Source organism: Chiloscyllium punctatum, chromosome 40, assembly GCF_047496795.1.
Source record: "Chiloscyllium punctatum isolate Juve2018m chromosome 40, sChiPun1.3, whole genome shotgun sequence".
In the NCBI taxonomy this organism is placed as follows: Eukaryota; Metazoa; Chordata; class Chondrichthyes; order Orectolobiformes; family Hemiscylliidae; genus Chiloscyllium; species Chiloscyllium punctatum.
Window position 1 is genome coordinate 62,042,554 of NC_092778.1, and position 23,123 is coordinate 62,065,676.

The 23,123-nt window shown below is 41.5% G+C and overlaps 2 protein-coding genes across 3 annotated transcripts in view; one reads left to right on the forward strand and one right to left on the reverse strand.

The window, feature by feature from the left end:
- brd8a (bromodomain containing 8a) overlaps positions 1-15,736 on the reverse strand; it is a 96,182-nt gene extending 80,446 nt beyond the window's left edge. Inside the window, exons 1-7 of the mRNA XM_072560092.1 lie at positions 15,612-15,736; positions 7,590-7,686; positions 4,810-4,879; positions 4,172-4,221; positions 3,947-4,069; positions 1,615-1,695; positions 1,394-1,458 (exon numbers count right to left, since the gene is read on the reverse strand). Of these exons, the coding sequence (XP_072416193.1) occupies positions 1,394-1,458; positions 1,615-1,695; positions 3,947-4,069; positions 4,172-4,221; positions 4,810-4,879; positions 7,590-7,686; positions 15,612-15,633 (508 nt within the window). The 5' untranslated portion in view covers positions 15,634-15,736. The remainder of the gene's footprint in view (positions 1-1,393; positions 1,459-1,614; positions 1,696-3,946; positions 4,070-4,171; positions 4,222-4,809; positions 4,880-7,589; positions 7,687-15,611) is intronic.
- A 468-nt stretch (positions 15,737-16,204) lies between these two features.
- cfap70 (cilia and flagella associated protein 70) overlaps positions 16,205-23,123 on the forward strand; it is an 89,602-nt gene continuing 82,683 nt past the window's right edge. Inside the window, exons 1-2 of one of the 2 annotated variants that reach the window (XM_072560091.1) lie at positions 16,205-16,999; positions 21,738-21,851. In XM_072560091.1, the coding sequence (XP_072416192.1) occupies positions 21,774-21,851 (78 nt within the window). In that variant the 5' untranslated portion in view covers positions 16,205-16,999; positions 21,738-21,773. Of the gene's footprint in view, positions 17,000-19,444; positions 19,557-21,737; positions 21,852-23,123 lie in introns of those variants that run through there. The other variant, XM_072560090.1, reaches the window with a different exon arrangement.

Sequence of the window (23,123 nt, forward strand, 5' to 3'; positions counted from 1 at the left end):
CTCAGCCTCCAATGCTCCAGGGAAAATAACCCCAATCTATTCAACCTCTCCCTATATTTCAAATCTTCCAACCCTGGCAACAGCCTTGTAAATCTTTTCTGAACCCTCTCAAGTTTCACAACACTGTTCCTATAGCAGGGAGATCAGAATCAAATGCAGTATTCCAAAAGTGGCCTAACCAGTGTCCTGTACAGCCGCAATACAACCTGTACTCAATGCATTGATCACTGAAGACAAACATTCCAAATGCCTTCTTCTCTATCCTATCTACCTATGACTCCACATTGAATTCTACAAATGAACTAAATATTGCATTGCATGTACTACAACCAAGATGTCATGGTTAAAAAGAATTTGTATGATGAAACTTTGCGCTATTTTTATGCCCTCAATAAGCACATTATGTGCTGTCATCGCAGTGAAGAACCTACTCTGACAAAGTCTCTCTTTCGACTTTTGTTCCATCCTCCCACATTTACTACAGAAAGGGAAGCAAGTTAACCATCTACTGTAGAATGTTGACAAAGAAATCAAAAAGACTCTCATCTCTTCATTAAATAATACAATGATTTATTTTTCACGTCCCTAAATAGAGTCCTGGGGTCTAGGTTCTACCTGACAAGGTCATCCAAAATAGTACACTAAACCTTGGAGATTAGATGATACTCTCCCCTTAAACTTCACTCTCGTGAGAAGAACTGTATTTTCTCTAATCTCTCTTCATAACTAGGGTCTTGCAAGCCTGGTGGCATCTTGGTATTCTAAGTACATATTTGAACAAGGAATAAGAGAAGGTAAAAACAATGACTGCAGATGCTGGAAACCAGATTCTGGATTAGTGGTGCTGGAAGAGCACAGCAGTTCAGGCAGCATCCAAGTAGCTTCGAAATCGTCGTTTTGGGCAAAAGCAATAAGAGAAGGCCATTTGACAAAGTACTCTAATAAATTCATGAAACGTTATTTCCCTTTGACGAAACCATGTTGGTTCTTCCTGATTATCTTGAATAATTATTCAAGTGCCCAGATAGAAGCAAAAACAATAATGAAGGCAGTAAAAGATAATTTAAGAAACAGTCACGTGACTAAATATATATAGCTTTTTTTGTTTGGGGGTGGTTATAGACATTAGAAACGTTAATGACTAAGTGAGGACAGACAAAAAAATCTTTGAGAATTTTAGGAATCTACTGAGTCAATTGCAACAAATGATATTTTCTATTTATAATGCAGATATCAGCATTTATGATAGAAAAAGTCAAAACTAGGAAATGTAAATATTTGACAAATATATAGAAAAAACTAGTTTTGTAATATTTCCATATGGAGAAACTTGAGTTATATTTGTAAATTATGCAATAAATTTTGAAAATTTGCATTTAGAAATGGATCATACCCTGAAAAGCACTTTCTGTTGCGCGCCTTTTCATCTCAGCCTCCTCTTCTTCCTGTTTCTTCCTTCTGTAAATAGAAAATCAAAATGCTCAGACCCCAGTTTCATAAATCAACTCCACGTCACATGGGGATTTTAAACAGAAAATACTCTTGACTTTGGTTTAACTGATAGATAATAAAGCTAATACTTGTTCCTGATTTCATTTCTTTTTCCAAACTTACGCAACAATATCACTCCATGTTTCCTGAAGTTTACTATCTCCATGACCAGATTGGATCAGCTCTGCTTCTCTCTTCACCTTTCTGTGGAATCCAAAGTTAAATATGAATTAAAAGTCTGCTGCAAGTTTGAAGTTCATTAGTGGTTCATATTGAATCCTTCCACAGAATAACTTTGCAAAGCAATTAGTCATCCACTCTTATCATTGTTTGCAATGTTCATCTGCAGGAACTCAAATAACCAGAAAATACTTCAGCAGACACAACTCACTTCAGGTGTGAAATGCAATCCATGCTAAGATGAACAGGCATTCTATTTCAGGATAAGCAGGACCGAAGGTTAAGTGTTGGACAAAAGGTCCAACATATACAATGACACCATAAAACTATTATCTTAAAATATTTAAATGACATATACCCAAGCGATAGATATCATTGCTCAGATCATTGAGTTTAGGAGTTGAGACGGCATGTGGAGGCTGTACAAGACCACATTTGGAGTACTGGGTGCAGTTCTGGTTGCCCTGCTGTAAGAAGGATATTATTAAGTTGGAGAAGGTTCAGAAAACATTTGACCAGGATGTTGTTGGGACTAGAGGGTTTGAGTTATAAGGAAAGACTGGATACGTTGGGACTTTTTTCACAGGAGCGTAAGAGGTTGAGGGGTGGCCTTATAGAGATTCATAAATTCACAAGGGGCGTAGATAAGGTGAATAACAAAAGGTTTTCTGAAGGATGGGGAAATTCAAAAGTAGGCAGCATATCGTTAAGGTGAGAGGGGAAAGATTTAACAGAGACCTGAAGAGCAACTTTTTCCACGCAGAGGGTGGAAATATGGAATAAATTACCACAGGAAGTGGTAGATGCATATATAGTTACAACATTTAAAAAGTTTTTAAAAATCACATAATACCAGGTTATATTCCAAAATAATGCACTGGCTTTTACAGCGTTGCTCCTTCATCAAGTAGTTGTGGAGTGTAAGATCATAAGACACAGAATTTCTGTGTCTTATGATCTTATACTCCACAACCAGCTGATGAAGGAGCAGCACTCTGAAAGACATAAGACATAGGAGTGGAAGTAAGGCCATTCGGCCCATCGAGTCCACTCTGCCATTCAATCATGGCTGATGGGCATTTCAACTCCACTTACCCGCATTCTCCCCGTAGCCCTTAATTCCTTGTGACATCAAGACATCAAGAAAGCCAGTGCTTCCAAATAAACCTGTTGATCTATAACCTGGTGTTGCGTGATTTTAATTTTATACACCCCAGTCCAACACCGGCATCTCCAAATCATAACATTTCAAAAGACATTTGGACAGATACATGGATAGGAAAGATTTAGAGGGATACAGGCCAAACCCAAGCAAACGGGACGTTTTTTGAGAAACCTGGTCAACATGGGCGAGTTGGACAGAAGGGTCTGTTTTTGTGCTGCATGACTATTTGCTAATTACCTACACAGGTTAAACTAGCATAAGAGAGGGGTATACAGTATGTGCTAAAACGTGAAGGCTTTCGAAATACTTTGCATCAGCTCTTTTGAAGATTTAAAATGCAAAACCTCTTTCAAATACAAGTGTTTACGATTGTTACTTTAGTTCAAGTGAACAATTATTTCATGGACTAGATGTATTTAAATGAATAGTCCATGCAAAATAGAAAATGAGACCCTAGCCCATGGAATTCCTCAAATTAAACTGAGGGTCGAAATAGTTCAGAAACAATGAAGCAAAACATTAAGTAAGAGTCAAGGGGCAACATGCAGTTGTTTACATGGGGAAATGACAGGAAGACCAAGTAATTAAAATTAAAAGTGCTGTTTAAATTAAAAGAAAGGAATATATCGTCAAAGGAGAGAAAAATAGTCCCAGTGCCCCAAGTTGGAGAGAACCCTGTTCTGCACTGCCAAAAGAAAATCTAATAACAAATGACAAAAGTAACTAAATTGACTTCTTCAAGTATTAATATTTTGTGTCGATAAGATTGGTGGAGCTTAAAAATGTGTTGCTGGAAAAGTGCAGCAGGTCAGGCAGCATCAAAGGAGAAGGAGAATCGACGTTTCGGGCATGCCTGATTTTAAGATTCCTGAAGAAGGGCTTATGCCCGAAACGTCGATTCTCCTTCTCCTTTGATGCTGCCTGACCTGCTGCGCTTTTCCAGCAACACATTTTTAAGCTCTGATTCCCAGCATCTGCAGTCCTATTAGATTAAAGATGGACCCTTGATTAAAGATGGCAAAAACAAAACAACTTCACCCCGCCCCCCCAGCTTTTTTTATAGTAACTGTTCACATTACTAATAATAAATAAAATTTGTACAGTCCTAACCTGTATTTCTCCTGAGTCTCCTTAATAAGTTTCTTCAACTCATCAATTCGCTCGGCTGTGAGCTTACGAACAATTACGTCCTCCACAGTTTCCACAACTTCTCCTTTCTCACCACGCTTCCGTCTGGAAAGGGATTGGTGGGGTCATTATTATAAAGAATCATCATATTTAAAATGATCAGATTTTGTTTAATGAAATACAGACAGATTTGGATTTAACACTTACTTGGGAGTCTCTGTTGTCTCCAACAGCTCTGAATATTGGGATGCACAATGCTATATGAAAAGAATATAAGCAAGCAAAAGTTTATGTGATAAACAGAAATGTACACAATGAAATCTAGATGTCGTACATCAATTATAGCAGTAGATGAGTGTCTCAGTGGCAGATGGGAAAGAAGTAGGGATGGGTGATGCTAGAGATGAATGGGAAAGCTGACAGCAAATAGTACCAAAGACGATTCTAATTTCAAAGCCATTTCTTTCATTTGTCCATGTGATGTGGGTATCACTGATGCAGCCAATATTTATTGCCCATCCCTCACTGTTCTCTCGAAGGTGGTGATCTATTTCAGCCTGAGACGTTGTGGGGTGTGGTAGGAAGGGCAGACAGGGCTTGGAAGAGTTAAAATTACTTGATTTTATAACTTTAAGAAGTGATTTGTCATATTTGGCAAATTGGATTTTAAAATGTCAGTCAGGAAATGGTAATACAAACTTGACAAAGAATTAGCCAATCGACATTGAATTCAGTTACAACATGGAGGTACACAAGAGAAGAAACTACAGTACATAGACATTGCCAAATATTGAAATTTTTGACAGATTTCTTTTTTTATTAAGCTGCAGAAACTGAGCACTTACCTTTTGTGAAAACCAATCTGGTGCACGTCCAGGTTCTGCAAAGGGTTTGATTGCTCTGCTAACCGATACCCTGCAAGGGTTGACAGACAAGTAATTGTTGGGGCCTCATTAATAATCTGCAGCATGCTATAAAAAACACAGATCTGTCAGCATTTGAAATTAAGTCACGCAATTTTAAAAAAATTTTTGATGCTCCAGGTAGAAGTGTTCAAGATCCAATCAGTTTTTGAATAGATTCCAAAAAATGTAGCATTGCTTTGTTGTTATTGTGGCATTTGTGAGATATAAAAGTGTCTCATGCAGGGGCTGAAAGAATTAGCATGGATAAAAGATTGGTTACCTGGCAGAAAACAGAGTCTGCATAAATGGGTCTTGGTCTAAGTGGCAGAATGCGACAAATGGAGGAGTCAGTGCTGGGCCTTTAACTTTTTATAATTTACTTCAATGACTTAGCTAAATGGAGCAAAGGTACGATAGCTAAATTCGCAGACAAAATAAAGTTAGACAGGAAAGGAAGCCAGTTTGGCAGCATTTGTGGAGAGAAAGCAGAGTTAACATTTCGGATCCAGTTCTGAGAAGGGGTCAGTAGATGTGCAACGTTAACTCTGCTTTCTTTCTACAGATGCTGCCAGATTTGCTGAGTTTCTCCAGTGCTTTCTATTTTTGTTTCAGAATTCGAGCATTCTTGGTTCTTTGTTTTACTTTATAGGCAGGAAAGTATGTTGTGAAGGTGGCACAAGGACATATTGTGTATAGTTCCAGACACCACACTAGACGAAAGTCTTAAATGGAATGGATAGAATGCAGAAGCAATTTCTAAGAATGGTTTCAGGGTTGAGAAAGATCAGTTGTGATGATAGACTGAAAAACCTGGGACTGTTTCCATTGGAAAAAAAGCCAAGAGGTGATCTGATACAGCTTTTCAAAGATACAAGTGGTTGGAAAGGGTAGTTCGGGAGAAACGGTTTCTGTTTGTACAAGGATCAAGAACCAGCGGGCACAGACTTAAACTGATCTACAAAAGAAGCAAATATGATGTGAGAAAAATAAATTTCATACAGCAAATAGGACATGAAATGCACTACCTGGAAGATTCAATATTATTTTAGATTATTATTCAGATAAACATAACATGCAAGGTTATGGTGATAAAGCAGGAAATTGGCAGTAGGTAATGCTCATTTGAAGAGGTGGTGCAGGTATAATGGACTGATGGCATCGTTCAGCATCCATAAAACTTGAGAAGGAAGTTGCAGACAGATTTGGTCAGGTTAAATGAGTGGGCAAAAATTCTGACAGATGGAGTATAATGTGGGAAAATGTAAAGCTGTTCACTTTGTCAAGAAAAGTAAAAAAAGCAGATATAAAGAACCACTGCAGAATTCTGAGTGACAGAGGGATGCTGGTATTCTGGTGCACATGTCACAAAACATTACGATGCCAGTGCAATACAATCAAGAAGGTGAACGGGATACTGTCCTTTCTGGTGAGGGGAACTAAACATAAAAGTTCTACTGGGCATTTGTGAAACCACATCCCAAATACTGCATTCAGTATTCCTTGTTTAAGGAAGGATGTAAATGAATTGGGGGCAGTTCGAAGGAGGCGTATTAGATTGATACCTTGAAGGAATGGGTGGTCTTGTGATGACAGATCGGATAGGCCACTGGAATTTAGGAATGAGTGTTTATTTGATTGAAATGTGCAAGATCTGGAAATACGGAATTCAAAACACAAAAAGATCAGTCATGATCTTCTTGAAAAGTGGAGCAGACTCAAGGGGCTGAATGGTTTCCTTCTGCTTCTATTTTATATGTTCATATGCTCCAATTGCCTGCTTTACATACACTTTCAACCATAATATACTCAACTATGACACAACAGATTATTTTGGTTTCCTGAAATTTACCAATATAGTGGGCCATTCTCATTACAAGCTGGCCTGAAACTTCTCAAACCTATTCTATTTAAGAACATTAAAATAAGCAGACAGAGATACCTTTCATCTAATCTGGCTGGAACTGACTCAAACAGAGGTAATCAAGAAATATTGTGTATACTAACTTTCTACCTCATCTTCAAAGCTGTTCACTAAGAACAGCTTTGAACACTATTAATAGATACGTTTAAGCAGTCTGCTTAAAAGTATCTATTAATAATTTTACACAATACTAGTATAAAATGGTAGTTAGGTACATTCTCTGATTTTTCAAGCCTATTCATTAGCGTATCACCCCCTTTCCAATTGGCATTTTGTCTCCAAATATTTTGTCTGTTTCTAACAAACATTAGAAAAAAATGTCAGCATAATTTTTTAACTTTATAATACAAAAGAAAAGGTAATGAAGGAGTGACTATAATAGTCCTTAAAACTTCTTGTGCCTTTTGCCAATTTAACCAAGCTTTCTGGACTTAATTTCCTTTTCAACATGTTTACTGCTCCTCTAGAAGATAATCTCAGAGTATAAATAAAGCACCCATTCAATTAAAATGATATAATATTACATCATATAAATGCAAAATTGTCAATCAGTAACTGATTGCAATCAATAACTCATTGATTATTATATAGCAAATACCAAGTTTAAAAACTCAATACATCTTAGCTCTGACTGCAATATTTAATGTTTAACTTTCTTCTAAATCCCTTAACAAATCTTCAAGACAAAATCTTATGTCATTTTTAGGTTAGGCTTTCCATCAGTTTGTGATGTGAAGCAGTTAAGCAAAACCGACACCATTATCAACTGTTTCTGGCTGTTTTTAATATTTGCACCTACCAGTTTTGGTCTCCACTCCGCATCACTGAAGACGCTAAACATAGCTTCTCGCGGATTGACCATGGTTCAGTCGGGCCAGTACTCAGCAATTTGTGCTCTTGGAGAGAGGAAGACAGCCCAAAGTTATTGACTGTCAGGAGAGGTAAAGAAAATCAATGTTTTCCAAATCGTAAAAATTGCTAATTACATTATAGAATCACAATTATTCTAATAATTTGCATGATGATTTGAATAGTTAGGTTTAAATAAAGCAGTTCACTTGCAAATGCAAACTAACTCAGTAATGAAACAGAAGTCCCAATGAGTGCAGAATATGGCCACAATACAAGCTACGTAATTGTCGTATTGCTGTTAGCGTTTGCTCTGTACAACGCAACAAGTGACTGCATTTCAAGAGCGCTTCATTTCCCATTGAACATTTTGAATTACAATCACACAATGCATAATCACAAGTCTTTCTCAAAGTACATGGAAATGTTATCAGATGAACTATTCACATCAGAGCTATCGGAGAAAGATTAGGGAACGGGATAAGGGAAGTTGCTCTTGCAAAGAGCGAGCGTTTAACTGATGAAACTGCCCTTTTTGTGGGTAATCATTCTATGGTGCTGGGTGAGTGAAAAACATTGGGAGTGCAATCATTTTCAGTTAATTCTTCATCAGGCTTTCAAAAGAAACATAACAGGTAACCCAAGGAAAAAAGTAATCAACACCAAATTTATATTTACAAATGAAGAATAGCTGCAGAGCTAACAAATAATTGCTCACTACAACTGCACCTGCACCTCCGCCCTTGAACCCCACCCCTCCAACCACAGCAAGGAAAGAACACCCCTGGTTCTCACCTTCCACCCCACCAATTTCCGTATACGTCACATCATCTTCTGGAATTTCCACCGCCTACAAACGGACCCCACCACCAGAGATATATCTCCCTCCATATCCCTATCTGCTTCTCGTAAAGACTATTGCCTCAGCGACTACTTGGTCAGGTCCATGCCCCCTAACAGCCCATACTCCCCTGCAAAACCTGCACCCACACCTCCCCCCTCACCGCCGTCCAAGGCCTCAAAGAAGCCTTTCACATCCATCAAAGCTTCATCTGCATTTCCACACATCATTTACTGTATCCATTGCTCCTGTCGCAGTCTCCTCTACATTGGGGAGACTGGATGCCTACTCGCAGAGTGCTTCTGAGAATATCTACGGGACTCCTGCACCAATCAAACCCACCGCCCCATGGCCGAACATTTCAACTCCCCCACCCCCCAACACTCTGCTGAGAACATGCAGGTCCTGGTCCTCCTCCATCGCCACTCTTTTTCTACCCAATGCCTAGAGGAAGAATGCCTCATCTTCCGTCTCGGGACCTTTCAAGCCCATGGCATCAATGTGGGCTTCACCAGTTTCCTCATTTCCCCTGCCCCCACTTTAACCCAGTTCCAACCTTCCAGCTCAGCACTGTCCTCATGATCTGTCCCACCTGTCAATTTTCCTTCCCACTTATCCAGCCCATCCTCCTCTCGGAGCTATCAGCTTTACCCCCACCTCCATCCACCTACTGCACTCTCAGCTACCTTTTCCCCAGACCCACCCCCCTCCCAATTATCTCTCCACCCCTCAGGCTTCCAGCCTGAAACATTGATTGTCCTGCTCCTTGGATGCTGCCTGACCTGCTGAGCTTTTCCAGCACAACTCTAATCTTGACTCTGATCTCGTAGAACATAGAAACATACAGCTCAGAACAGGCCCTTCTGCCCATGATGTTGTGCCGCGGATTATTCCTAATCTAAACAAAATAATCTAACCTATGCACCCCTCAATTCACTGCTGTCCATCTGCATGTCCAGCTGTCGCTTAAATGTCCCTAATGACTCTGCTTCCACCTCCACCACTGGCAATGCATTCCATGCATTCATGATTCTCTGCTTAAAGAACCTACCTCTGACGTCTCCTCTACACCTTCCTCCTAATATCTTAAAACTAAAACACCTTGTGCCAGTCAATCCTGCCCTGGGGAAAAATCTCTGGCTATTGACTCTATCCAAGTCTCTCATTAACCTGTATACCTTGATCAGGTGACCTCTCTTCCTCCTTCTCTCCAGAGAGAAAAGTCCGAGCTTAGTCAAGCCCTCCAGTCCAGGCAGCATCCTGGTAAACCTTCTTCGCACCCTCTCCAAAGCCTCTGTATCTTTCCTATAATATGGCAACCAGAACTGGACACAATATCCCAAGTGCAGTCTTACCAGGGTCTTGTAGAGCTGCAGCAAAACCTCACAGCTCTTAAACTCAATCCCCCTGTTAATGAAAGACAAGGCACCATATGCGTTCTGAACAACCCAATCCACTTCGGTGGCAACTTTGAGGGATCTATGCATTTGAACGCCAAGATCCCTCTGTTCCTCCACACAGTCAAGAATCCTGTCTTTAATCCTATATTCAGCATTCAAGTTTGACCTTCTAAAATACATCATTTCGCATTTATCCAGGTTGAGCTCCATCTGCCATTTCTCAGTCCATCTCTGCATCCCTTCTACGTCGCACTGCAGTCTGCAATAGCCCGTGGTATTATCAACAGCACCTCCAACCTTTGTGTTATCAGCAAATTTACTAACCCACCCCTCAACCTCCACTTCCAAGTCAGAGGCCCAAGAGCAGAGCCCTCTGGGACTCAACACTGACCTCCAGGCAGAATACTTTCCATCTACAACCACTCTCTGCTTTCTGTCAGCCAACCAGTTCTGAATCCAGACAGCCAAATCTCCCTGTATCCCATACCTCCTGACTTTATGAATGAACCTACAATGGGGAACCTTATCAAATGCCTTGGTGACGTCCACATACACCACATCCACTGCTTAACCTTTGTCGACCTGTTTCATCACCTCCTCAAAGAACTCAAAAAGATTTGTGAGGCACGACCTGCCCCTCACAAAGCCATACTGACTGCCTTGAATCACTTTTCCAAATAGTCATAAATCATATTCCTCAGAACTCTTTCCAAAGCCTTGCTGACCACAGATAGGTCTGTAATTGCCAGGATTTCTCTATTCCCCTTCTTGAAAAGAGGAACAACATTTGCCTCCCTCCAATCCTCCGGTATGACTCTCGTGGAGAGTGAGGAAGCAAAGATCTTCGCCAGCGGCTTAGCAACCTCCTTTCTCGCTTCCCAGAGCAACCTAGGAAAAACCTGGTCTGGATTTGTCTCCATCATCTGCAATACCTACTTTCGTCTGATACTGCGATATTGCTTAGACTTTTAGAGAGTGTAAATTTATTTTTCTTAATACTGCTCACAGTCTCAAGCAGAAAAATATATTGTCAATGTTCATCTTCAAATCTCCAATTCTTTCTCCTTTTGCGTTCCTCTTTCATTCATCTCCCTCTATTGCCATTTATAAAGTTTGCACATTATTTTATTGTTATTACAACATATTCTTTGTTTACCAACAGTAATTACATCCACTTCTTGTTTTGCCTTTGTTCTCATTTCCTTTGTAGAACATATTAAAAGAAATGGCAAAGCAGGATAAATACAGCAGTAGCAAAACCATTTCATAACTAGAGTGCACGATCAAAAAAATGTTGCCGCTGATCTGCCATAATTGGTTGTAAACATTCAACAGTAATTAAAATTAGATAGATCAAGAATCTCCAAAAAATGATTTGCTTAAATCTCTAACCTCAATGTCTTTATACTACATGATCGTCCACACAATATTCAGAATGAATCTGACGTTTTATAAGAATATACATGTTTCAGTGAATATTATCAGAGATTGAAACTGGCCTGTTATCTTAATGGAGTAGGATGGATTTCCACACTAGATAACTCTTCTAGCCTGCACACACTGCTGTCTTTTTAAGCACCAACTCTTATTTTTAATTCATCTATTTGTCTACAATCTACTTCTTTATTGTGATAATACAGCCCTTGAAGAGAAATGCAAGATATAAACAAGAATATTCAGTGATCCTTTTATCCAGCTACCCTCCATCTATTTCCTGCTGTATGCTCATCAAAAGGCTTGCACATTTCGCATTATTCTATTCCCATTCATTCTATTTGTCACCCTTTCATCTTTTATTATTTATGCTCTGCATGTTATTTATTCACTTTGTTTCTACACTGAATAATGTTTGACCATAATTCATGGGAGCTTTAATTTGCACGTGACTGGAAACCTAGCCTGAGATCAATTACTATGATTGCAATGATTGAATACAGACATTTAGGGCTGCAACACAATCCGAACACAGGCGTGATTGCATAATAGTTTTATGGATGTAGGTTTGCTCCCTGAGCTGGAAGGTTCATTTTCAGACATTTGGTCACCATACTAGGTAACATCATCAGTGAGCATCCAGATGAAGCACTGGTGGCATGGCCCGCTTTCTATTTACGTGTTCAGGTTTCCCTGAGTTGGTGATGTCATTTCCTGTTCTTTTTCTCAGGGGGTAGTAAATGGCATCCAAGTCAATGTGTTTGTTGATAAGAGTTCTGGTTGGAATGCCATGCTTCTAGGAATTTTTGTGTGTGTCTCTGTTCGGCTTGTCCTAGGATGGATGTGTTGTCCCAGTCGAAGTGGTGACCTTCCTCATCCATATGCAAGGATACTAGTATGAGTGGGTCATGTCTTTTTGTGGCTAGTTGATGTTCATGTATCTTGGTGGCTATTGTTCTGTCTGTTTGTCCAATGTAGTGTTTGTTACAATTCTTGTAAATGACATTAGTTTTGTAAATTATTTTGTAAATGACATTAGTTTTGCTTGTTGTCTAGTTAGGGTCTTTCAAGTTCATTAGCTGCTGTTTTAGTGTGTTGGTGGGTTTGTGGGCTACCATGATGCCAAGAGGTCGGAGTACTCTCGCAGTCACTTCTGAGATGTCTTTGACGTAGAGGAGAGTGGCTAGGGTTTCTGGACTTGTTTTGTCTGCTTGTTTAGGTTTGTTGCTGAGAAATCGTCAGAATGTGATCATTGGGTACACATTCTTTTTGAATACACTGTATAGGTGATTTTTCTCTGCTCTTCGTAGTTCCTCTGTGCTGCAGCGTGTGGCGGCTTATTGAAATAATGTTCTAACGCAGCTTCGTTTGTGGATGTTGGGATGATTGCTCAACATTTGGTCCGTATGTGTTGTTTTCCCGTAGACGCTGGTTCGAAGCTCCCCATTGGCTGTTCGCTCTACTGTGACATCTTGGAATGTTGTTTTCCTCTGCTTTAGTGAATTTTATGCCAGTATGGGTGATGGTCTTGAAGGTTTCCTCTAATTCATTTAACTTGGTGATGACAAAGATGTCATCCACATAGTGGACCCAAAATTTGGGTTGGATGGTTGGCAGAGCTGTTTGCTGGAGTCTCTCCATTACTGCCTCTACTAAGAACCCTGATATCAGAGATCCCTTGGGCGTTCTGTTGGTTTGTCTGTAGGTTTTATTGTTTATGGTGAAGTGGGTGGTAAGGCATAGGTCCACTAGCTTGACGACATTGTCCTTGCTGATGAAGTTGGTGGTGTTTGGTGTATGTGTCTTTGTTTCTTCTAATAATGTAATCAGTATTTCCTTGGCCAGGTTGATGCTGACAGATGTGAACAGGGCTGTTACGTCAAAGGAGACCATTACTTCATCCTCTTCTATCTTGGTGTCTTTGATGGTCTTCAGGAATTCTTGTGTGGAGTGGATGGAGTGGCGTGAGTCTTCTACTAAGTATTTTAGTCTTTGGTGTAGCTTCTTGGTCAATCTGTAAGTTGGTGTTCCAAGTAGCGAGACTATGGGTCTGAGGGGGCTCCTGGTTTGTAAATTTTGGGTAATACGTAGAAGCGTGGTGTGTTGAATCCAGCTGGTTTCATTTTTTGGACGTCGGTCTTATTTATTTCTCCAGATTTCTGAAGTTTTTTGAGTAGGGCTGTGATTCGGTTCTCGAGTTGTGGGGTACCACTTGGTGGTAAGTGTTGGTATCTGCAAGTGGTGCAAACACTTTCTCAATATAGTCTCTGATATAAAACGACTGTCAAGTGTCCTTTGTCTGCAGGTAGGATAAGAATTATTTTTCAGTCTTTCTAGCACTTTCCTTTCTTGTGTATTGAGTGTGTTTCCTTCCTTTTTCCTGCTTAATGTTGGTTTGTCTGTCTGTCTGATGGTTTGGTGGGTTTCTTCTGTGAGTTGGTTATCTTTCAGTGTTGTTTCTAATGCTGCTAAGAAATCTTTCTTGTCCGCATCCTGGTTGTAATTTAATCCTCTTACTAAGACAGCTTTTTCAGTGTCTGTTAAGGGTCGGTCAGATAAGCTTTTTATCCATGCTTCTGTGTTGTCTGTGTTTTTATTTTGTGTAAGTTTATCTAGTTTGTTTTTGCAGGTCTAGCTTTTTAATTTTCTGTTGACATGACTAATCTTTATGGCTTGTTGTACGGTGTCTGTCCATTCATGGTCTGTTTCATTAGTGAGTAAAGTTTTTTTAATCACAAAATTTCCCAGTTACGTTTACAAAGTCTGATGTGGGTATCATTAATCATTTCCCTAAACATTCTGCAGCCGTTTTGCTCTGCTCTTCTTTTAGCTAGTGGGGTGCTAAGGGGAGATTTGCATTTAAGATATTTATGTAGTACCTATTTCCTTAGGCATTAGTGCAGCTCTGTGGGATGGCATTGGTTTCCCATTTTTGGGCCAGTTTTAGTGTATTGAGCCCATAGGTGTTAGCGAGTTTTGAGATTTGTAGCTCAAGTTGAGGTTCTGGATATAGATTTGCTCGCTGAGGTACAAGGTTCATTTTCAGACATTTCGTCACCATACTCAGTAACATCATCAGTGAGCCTCCAGATGAAGTACTGGTGGCATGGTCCACTTTCTATTTATGTATTTAGGTTTCCTTGGGTTTCACCAGTTTCCTCAGTTCCCCTCCATCCCAGTTCCAACCTGCCAACTCAGCACCACTCTCATGACCTGTCCATTTTCTTTCCCACCTATCCATTCCACACTCCTCTCTGACCTATCATCATCAACCCCACCTCCATCTACCTATTGCACTCTTAGCTACCTTACCCCAGTCTCACCCACTCCCATTTAGCTCTCCACCCCCTCAGCTTACAGTCCCATTCCTGATGAAGGACTTTTGCCCGAAACATCAATTCTCTTGCTCCTCAGCTGCTGCCTGACCTGGTATGCTTTTCCAGCACCACACTCTCGAATCTCATCTCCATCATCTGTAATCCTCACTTTCACCTTGTTGGTTTACAGAGCAATATGATGCCAACAGCATGGGTTCAATTCCTATCACCGGTTTGAGGTTACCATGAGGGACACTCCTTCTCAACTTCTTCCCTTGACTGAGGTCTGGTGGCCCTCAGGTTAAACTACAACCAGTTGCTTTGCTCTTGAATGAGAGAGCAGCCCCAATGGTCTGGTCAGACTATGACGATACAACAAAACAAAACCACAGCTAGTCCCAGACTTAGTATATTCCAGTCACAGAGCAACACTAAGTATTATGAAACAGGAAAAGAAGCTTTATGATTAACTTATCCTAATTGCCTTGGATTTAGTGAAGAAACAAACTAAAACTCTTTGCACAGATGCTGCGACGTGCACCAACAGCTAATGTTTCAGATCTATCTACCAAATATTCTCAGCATTTCTTGTTAGTATTATGAACGGTTAAGGAGACTGTATTTAATATTGGAGAAGGTAGTACAAGCCAGGCATTCGAGACTGCTCCGTACTGCCCACCTTAACAGCTCTTTCATGCCCCTACTCCTCAACTTAAAGCTGCTCATCCATCACCTCATGTCCCCAATGAACCACACCTCTCTGTCATTGTACCAATTCCTGTCCCCATTCGTTTCTCACCCTCACATCCGTCCCTATTCCTTCTTCTCCCTGATCCCATTCCCAACTATTTCTCTATTTTCCCACCTTTCCCGCTCTATTCCCTCAGGCTCCCCACCCCATTACTCAACCCTCTCCCACCATTCCCTCTTTTTCACGTCTCACGCCTCCGCCATTCCCTCCAGATCTCCAGGTTACTCACTGCCAGTACCGGCCGCCATCATCCCATCAACCACCGCGCTATGACCTCTAACCCCGTCCTCTCGTAGCGACTAAACCATCACCGTCCCACAGATTTTATAAAATTCAATCGCCGAGCATTGACGTTATTGTTAATGACGGATTGCAGGACGATAGCCACGTTTCCTCCTCCTTTACTGAATTAAAATCCATACAGGTGAAAGGTCAGAGCTGCCGATGTCACGCGCGGCGCACCTATTGGTTGCTCCGTCACCAGGCAACGGCCCCGGACTCTGGGACAGCGACAATCGATAAAAACCTACAGAACTGCGGAGGTTGCGAATCACAAACGGGAATCATTGCAAAAGCTCAGCAGGTTTTGGTAGCATTTGTGAAGAGGAAATCAGAGTTAACGTTTCGGGTCAAGTGAGCCTTCCTCAGTTCAGTTTTTGTTCCTGGAGAGCAAAAAAAGCAGGGAATGTCCTTCCTCTTCCCCCAGACTCCACCAACACAAGGCGAAAGTGGGTCCTGCAGATGCTGGAGATCAGAGTCAAAGATTAGAGTGGAGCTGGAAAAGCACAGCGGGTGAGGCAGCATCCGAGAAGCAGAAAAATCGACGTCTCGGGCAAAAGCCCTTCATCAGGAAATCCTCCTCCTCGGATGCTGCCTGACCCGCTGTGCTTTTCCAGCATCTCTCTAATCTTGACTTCCACCAACACAACCCCCTCTCCTACACCCAAACCCCCAACAACACAACACCCCTCCACCAGACCCAGACTCAACCAACACAATGACCCTCTCTCACTGCAGCAACACAACACCCTACCCAGACACCAGCAACATATCCACTCCCCCCCTCCCCGAACCAAAGTCCAGCAACACAATCCCAGACCCCAACAATACAACTCCACCACCAGAGCTAGATTCCAGCACAACTCCCTCAGACCCAGACTTCCACCATACCAGTACCCTTCTGATCCAGACTCCACCTTTACTAATGACCTCCACCCCAACCCAGAATCCAACCATACCAGTTACCCCCAGACCCAGACTCTAGCAAGGCAAAAACAATGACTGCAGATGCTGGAAACCAGATTTTGGATTAGTGGTGCTGGAAGAGCACAACAGTTCAGACAGCAGCAGCCCACTCCCCACTTACTTATGCACCTAACACTATGGGCAATTTAACATGGTCAATTCACCTGACCTGCACATCTTTGCATTGTGGGAGGAAACCCATTGCAGACACAGAGAGAATGTGCAAACTCCACACAGTCGCCTGAAGCGAAAATTGAAGCTGGGATCCTAGTGCTGTAAGGAAGCAGTGCTAATGACCGAGCCACCATGCCACCCCTAGACAGCCAATGGACCATCTTCTGACATGCCTTTCCACTACATTGTGGGATATAGGTAAAGTAGTGTTACTTCTGCATTCATAATTACTTATGCAAGGTAAATGAATTCACACCAGTGTATAATTGTTTCAGCCAAGAGCTAGTCAACAAGAGTGAAAACTATGTGAAGGAAATACATAATTGTTTTTGTATTAGCTAAAATGTGCATGCAAGAATGAAACGTCTGCAAACAACGGTAGATGTTACAGACAAATAGATAAGGTGCTGTGAGGGGATGGGGGTTAAGCTAGATATGCCTGTACAAACAGTAGTTATAAGCATCTATTTCCCTCTTCTGCAAAAATAAGAACAAACCACAATCAAGAAGTCATGAGGTCATAATAAATAAGGGAAATGGATGGTAGTGAAGGAGGATATACCTAACAATGGACCAGAGACGGAGGTGGTCAAACGGCCTTGTGAGGCCAGAAATAAGCATTTTGTCACAGACAGGGCCAGATAAGGCAAGAGATAAACAAGAGTAATGGGGGCTGGTCTTAGAGAAGTGGGAGATTTAAAAGGGGGGGGGGTGGGAGGAGGAGAAATGGGAGGAGAGAAGGGAAACAAATTACATAAGTTGTGTACTAGTTGAATTTAGTGGACACCACACCCCTCTTGCAAGAGCAAAATAAATGACACTACTGATTCAGATCGTCTGGATTGAAATTATTGAAGTGAGTGAGCTTCGTTTCTCACACCATTTTTCCAAATTCTGAAGGGACCATTTCCACTGTGACACTCCTTCATTATCCACGGTACCTTGTACCCTTCCAATGCAAATGCAAAACCTGCCTTTGCACCATATGTCTAAGATATCCGCTCCTTTCAGAGGTGACAGATTGTGTGTGCTCTTTCAACCTGCTTACAATACAGCTTTCTTTATATTGGGAAAACCAAATGCAGTTGGATGCTCAAGGCCTCAAGTTTCTGGTTAACTGCCATTACAATTCCTCACTTGCAGCTGTACAGACAGCTCTATCACCCTGCTGCAGAGTTTCAATGTTGGTCTGTGCAAACATTTTCAAATGAACCTATTCAGAGATGTTATGACACAGAGATGCGACTCAAACCAATACCCCTTGATCAGAGGTAGGGATACTACCAAAACACCACAAGAATAGAATACAGTAAGCTTTATTGTCACGTACTCAAATAAGTACAGCAAAAAGTTTATATGTTGCCACTTACAGTGCCATCTTAGGTACAAAGGTGCCTGTATACAGCTTCTTCAGTGACACGATCTTAGAAAAATTTAGAAACAAGAAGCATTGCAAAAATACAAGTTCAGAACAACGGTCTTCCAAACCAGATCACGCTGGCACTTAGCCTCCAGACCGCACTGGGCTTCATTTCAAGGTTCATGAGGCTGGGAGATCACTATTGAATCATCTTGAGACTGGAGTCCATGCTGAGGTATGCCAGGCTAAGACCACCATGTACCACTGGCACCTCTAAATACTTGAGGAACAACACTTAAATGTGTGATGAAGCATGCTACTGAACTCAACATTAGGTGTAACAATTCTTAATACATCCCCTTCCATGTTGTTAGGTTCTTTTCCCATGTGTTTATCTTTAATGTAATTTTACTTTCAGGCACAGCTATTCATTATTCTACCATTCAAATCCACTCTTAAATCAACTATAACTACCCTTTCAAAAAAAAAGCAAAGGCCTGCAAATACTGAAAATCTTAAACAGAAGCTTAGTGTGAGAGACTCGGCAGGTTCACAAGGATACCCTTCCTTGTCTTGCTCCTTTGGTTCACTATAAGACCAGCCTCCTCTTTTCTTCCTCCCGGAGCTCAGCGAGAGAATGGAAGTTGAGCAGTTAAAGGGAAAAAAGCCGGTAATGCTTATAAACCTGCTTATTACAAACTTTTCTTCCTCTGAATTCTGTCCGACCTATCTATCTTCACGTGCACAGCCGACTATCCTGCGACTGCGCACTCCACCCGTGCTTTCACCCTTCTCCCATCGGCTGCGACTGTCATTTTCCCCTTCATCCCATTGGACGGACCCGCCGCGCCATCGGACCTACCCCTCCAATTCCATTGGCCCGGGTTCATTCTTCTTTCCCATTGGTTAAAACCGACTCCCATTGTCTCCGGCTTCAATTTCCCTCTATCATATTCGTCCCGGCCCGCTCTTTTATTCCATTGACTGCGACTGCCATTTCTCTCCATCTCATTGGTCGGACTTGCCGCTCTATCCCATTGGCCGGGCCAGGCTCCCTTCTCTTGTCTGCGGCTTCCATTTTCCTCCATCCCATTGGTCTGGCCCACCGCTCCATTCCATTGGCTGCAGCTTCAATTCCTTTCCATCTCATTGGTCTGACCCGTCGCTCCATTCCATTGGCTGCAGCTTCCATTTCTCTCCACCCCATTTGCCGAGCTGTTGCTCTATTTCATTGGCTGCAGCTTCCATTTCCCTCCATCCCATTTGTCTGGTCCGCTGCTCCTTCCTATTGGCCCGGGCGGCTTCCCTGTCGCTGAGTGGCTCGAGCGTCGGCCCCGGTCCGTTCCCATGGCAACAACCCAACGCCAAGCCGGAGCCTTTGGTTCTCGCTGGAGGGTGAGAGGGATGGAAGGCCCCCGTGGGAGACTGAAGGGAGGGGGAGGGTGAGGGGGTACCTCCGTGGGGGATGAGGAGCTGGAGAGATTGAGTGCCACTTGTGGGGCGGGGGAAGTGTAGAGGATGGGAATGGGGGTGAAGGGTGAGAGTGAGCACCCCGTTACGGGGCCTAAATACAGAGTGACAGTGAAAGGGAGCATTGCCTGAGCTGTGTGTGGGTGGAGAGAGAGTGAGTGAATGATAGCATCAGAGTTGGAGCCACACCGAGGGAGGGAGGGTGGGGGTCAGTCAAAGGGATCCTTTATCAAAACACCAACCCATCCATACCTCTAACCTTCCCCGACCCTTCTCTTTTCCCTTCTCCTCCCCAAACCGACCCTTTGTTCCATTCGCTGTCAGCACTGAAGACGAAATGTTGAGGAACTGATCTTTTTCACTGTACCTCAATACCCAGTTTTTAAATAATGTCCTTTATATCACGCATTGAACGATGTAAGTGGGGAGGTGGTGACAAAATGGGGATAACACTCAGTTAGGCAATCCAGAGGTCCAGGTAAGGGACTGGGACTTCATTTCAAATCCCATCAAGGTGGTAGAATTTAAATTCAGTTACTTGAAAAATGCTTGAAATATAAAGCTGGTGACCATGGAAACATTGCTGATTATCATAAAAATCTAATTGTTTGACTAATGTGTTCTATCTAAAGAACTGGTAGAGCAACAGGAGACAGAGTAGTAGTTGAAGGGAGTTTCTCGAAATGGAGAAAGATGACCAGTGGTGTTCCATAGGGATCAGTGCTGGGGGCCACGTTTGTTTGTATTATACATAAATGATGTAGAAGAGGGCATTGGTGGTCTCTTCAGTAAGTTTGTGGATTAACAGAAAGCATAGGGGACTGTCAAAGAATACTGGAGGGTAGGGTAGAGAAGTGGTAGATAGAGTTCAATCTGGCAAATGTGAAATGATGCATTTTGGAAGGTCGAATTCTAAAGTGAACTATACTGTAAATGGAAGAGCCATGAGAAAAGTTAATGAACAGAGAGATCTGAGAGTTCAGGTCCATTGTATCCTGAAGGTGGCTGCACAGGGTGATAGAGTGGTCAAGAAGGCATATGGTATACTTGCCTTCATTGGATGGGGTATTGAGTATAAGCTGGCAGGTCATGTTAAAATTGTACAAGACTTTGGTTTGGCTTCATTTAGAATACTGTGTACAGTTCTGGTCGCCACATTACCAAAAGGATTTGGTCCATTTGGAGAGGGTGCAGAGAAGTTTTACAAGGATGTTGCCTAGTATGGAAGGTGATAGCTATGAAGAGAGGTTGAGTAGGTTAGGATTGTTTTCATTAGAAAAAAGGAGATTGAGGTCTACAAAGTCATGAAGAGTATAGGCAGGGTGGATAGAGATAAGTTTTTTTCCCAGGGTGAGGGATTCAATAACAAGAGGTCACGTGTTCACGATGAGAGGAGAAAAGTTTAAGGGGAATACACGCGGAAAGTACTTTACACAGAGGGAACGGGTTGCCAGCAGAGATAGTAGAGGCAGGCATGGTAGATTCATTTAAGGTGTGTCTGAACAGATGCATAAGTAGGTGAGGAGCAGAGGCATACAGATCCTTTGGAATTGGGCGATAGGCTTAGACAGTGGATTTGGATTGGCACAAGCTTGGAGGACTGAAGAGCCTGTTCCTGGGCTGTAAATTTTCTTTGGTCTTTGTTCTAATGTCCTTCAGGAGGAAATCCGGAATACATTTTACTTAGTCTAAGTAAGCCTCTGGACAATGTAGCTAATCCTTAAGTATCCCGACAAGACACATTGTGCAAGAACAATTAGGAATTTGCAGCAACTCCCACATCCAATGAAAATATACAGAAACAGACAACTGAAGTAACATATACGGCTTCTTTAAATCAATGTAATACCAAATTCTGTGGTGGCATAAGGAATATTAGAAACAACACGGTCTAAACCAAGGTTATGTAGGTTTGGAGAGAGATGATGGTTTAATGAGTTGTTTAGGATTGGATGCAAATTAGGTTGGAAATCTGCATGTTAACCCATTCTGCAATAATATCCATTCTTCTTGTTGTAAGCACACTCATCGTGAATTAGTGCGTACATTTGAGTTCTGTATCTGCTGTTAGTGATTTCTTTTTCTTTTTATGCTTTACCATAAAAGATACCTTTGGCGTAGTTCCACAAGCGGGATATACATATGGAGAATCCTGTGGGCGAGTTGAAGGAACGCAGTCCAGTGCCTGTGCAAATCACAGTACTGAGGGCCAGAAACTTGGTAAGTATCTCCAGCCATCAGAGCTTGTATAATTGGGACATTTTAAGGGTCTTTTACATTTAGTACATACATAACTTAAACAAAAGATGACTGCATTTGTGAGTTGATTCTTCAAAAGAAAAGCCTTGCATTTATATTGCGCCTCTCACAGACACATGGTGTTCCAAAGAGTATTACTGCTAATGATGTGCTGCCATTGCTGTTATGCAGGAAGTACAGCAGCTAATTTGCACACAGGATACCACACGAACAGCAATGTGATAATAATCAAATAATCTGTTTGTATAACATTGGTTATACATAATGCTAGGGGATCTAACTGCATATTGAATACCTATTGAGTAAACAGTTTAGCTGGCTATTGGTTTTTTTAAAACAGCCTGAGTGGATGTGGCCAGTTGTCGCTGATCCAGATTTCTGGGTTTTGTTGTTTTCTGTAACATCAGAGCTCTTTGAATTGGAAATTTCAGAGACTGTCTCGTGGCTGCTACCCTCTCTGAATTTCCTGTTGTTTGTTTTTCTCCTGCATGTGAGACTGTGTGTTTGAATCGTCCTTTTTGCTAAAGGATGTGTTTATGGGATGTTACTGTATTGCAACAGTTAATTAGTAATAGTTACTGTACTTATTATTCTCTTAAGTTTTCCAAGAGAGTTAAGTTATTCTAAATTCCTTTCTCTTCTATCATATTTTAACAACAATATTTAAATAAATTGTGTTTTGCTTAACGTCGAGTAATTTGACCAGTTGCATCACATCAGTAACAAATGCTTTATAATTTTCTTTAAAAATAAGAAAAAGTTAGGGTCTAAGTTACCTTCTTAAAATATTTTGAGGGGGCCTGGTCTGATCCATAACAAGCTACATGTATCACGTTTTTAAAAATGTATTTCTTTTGCGTAATAAAGGCAAAGTCGCCATAGTCCCAGCAGATTATAAGGCCACTTTCTCATTAGAGAGAGAGAGAGGGAGATAGAGAGAGATGACTCGTGATGAATTTAATCTGAGGATCACCATGCCTCAGGTGAGGTTAATAAAGTAAGACCTTCATGGTAACCTCAGCAGGTGTGGAAACTGAACCCATGCAGTTGTTGTTATTCTGCATCACAAAGCAGTGATCTGGCCAACTGAGCTAATAAGCCAGTGATTGTATTCTTATGTTAAAAGGACACTGGCAGCTCATGGGAATATGTTCAGTGACTAATCACCTCAGTAATAAAACTGCAAAGATGGGTTTCACTTTGTCATCTGACTTGTCTAACATTATTGTTAGT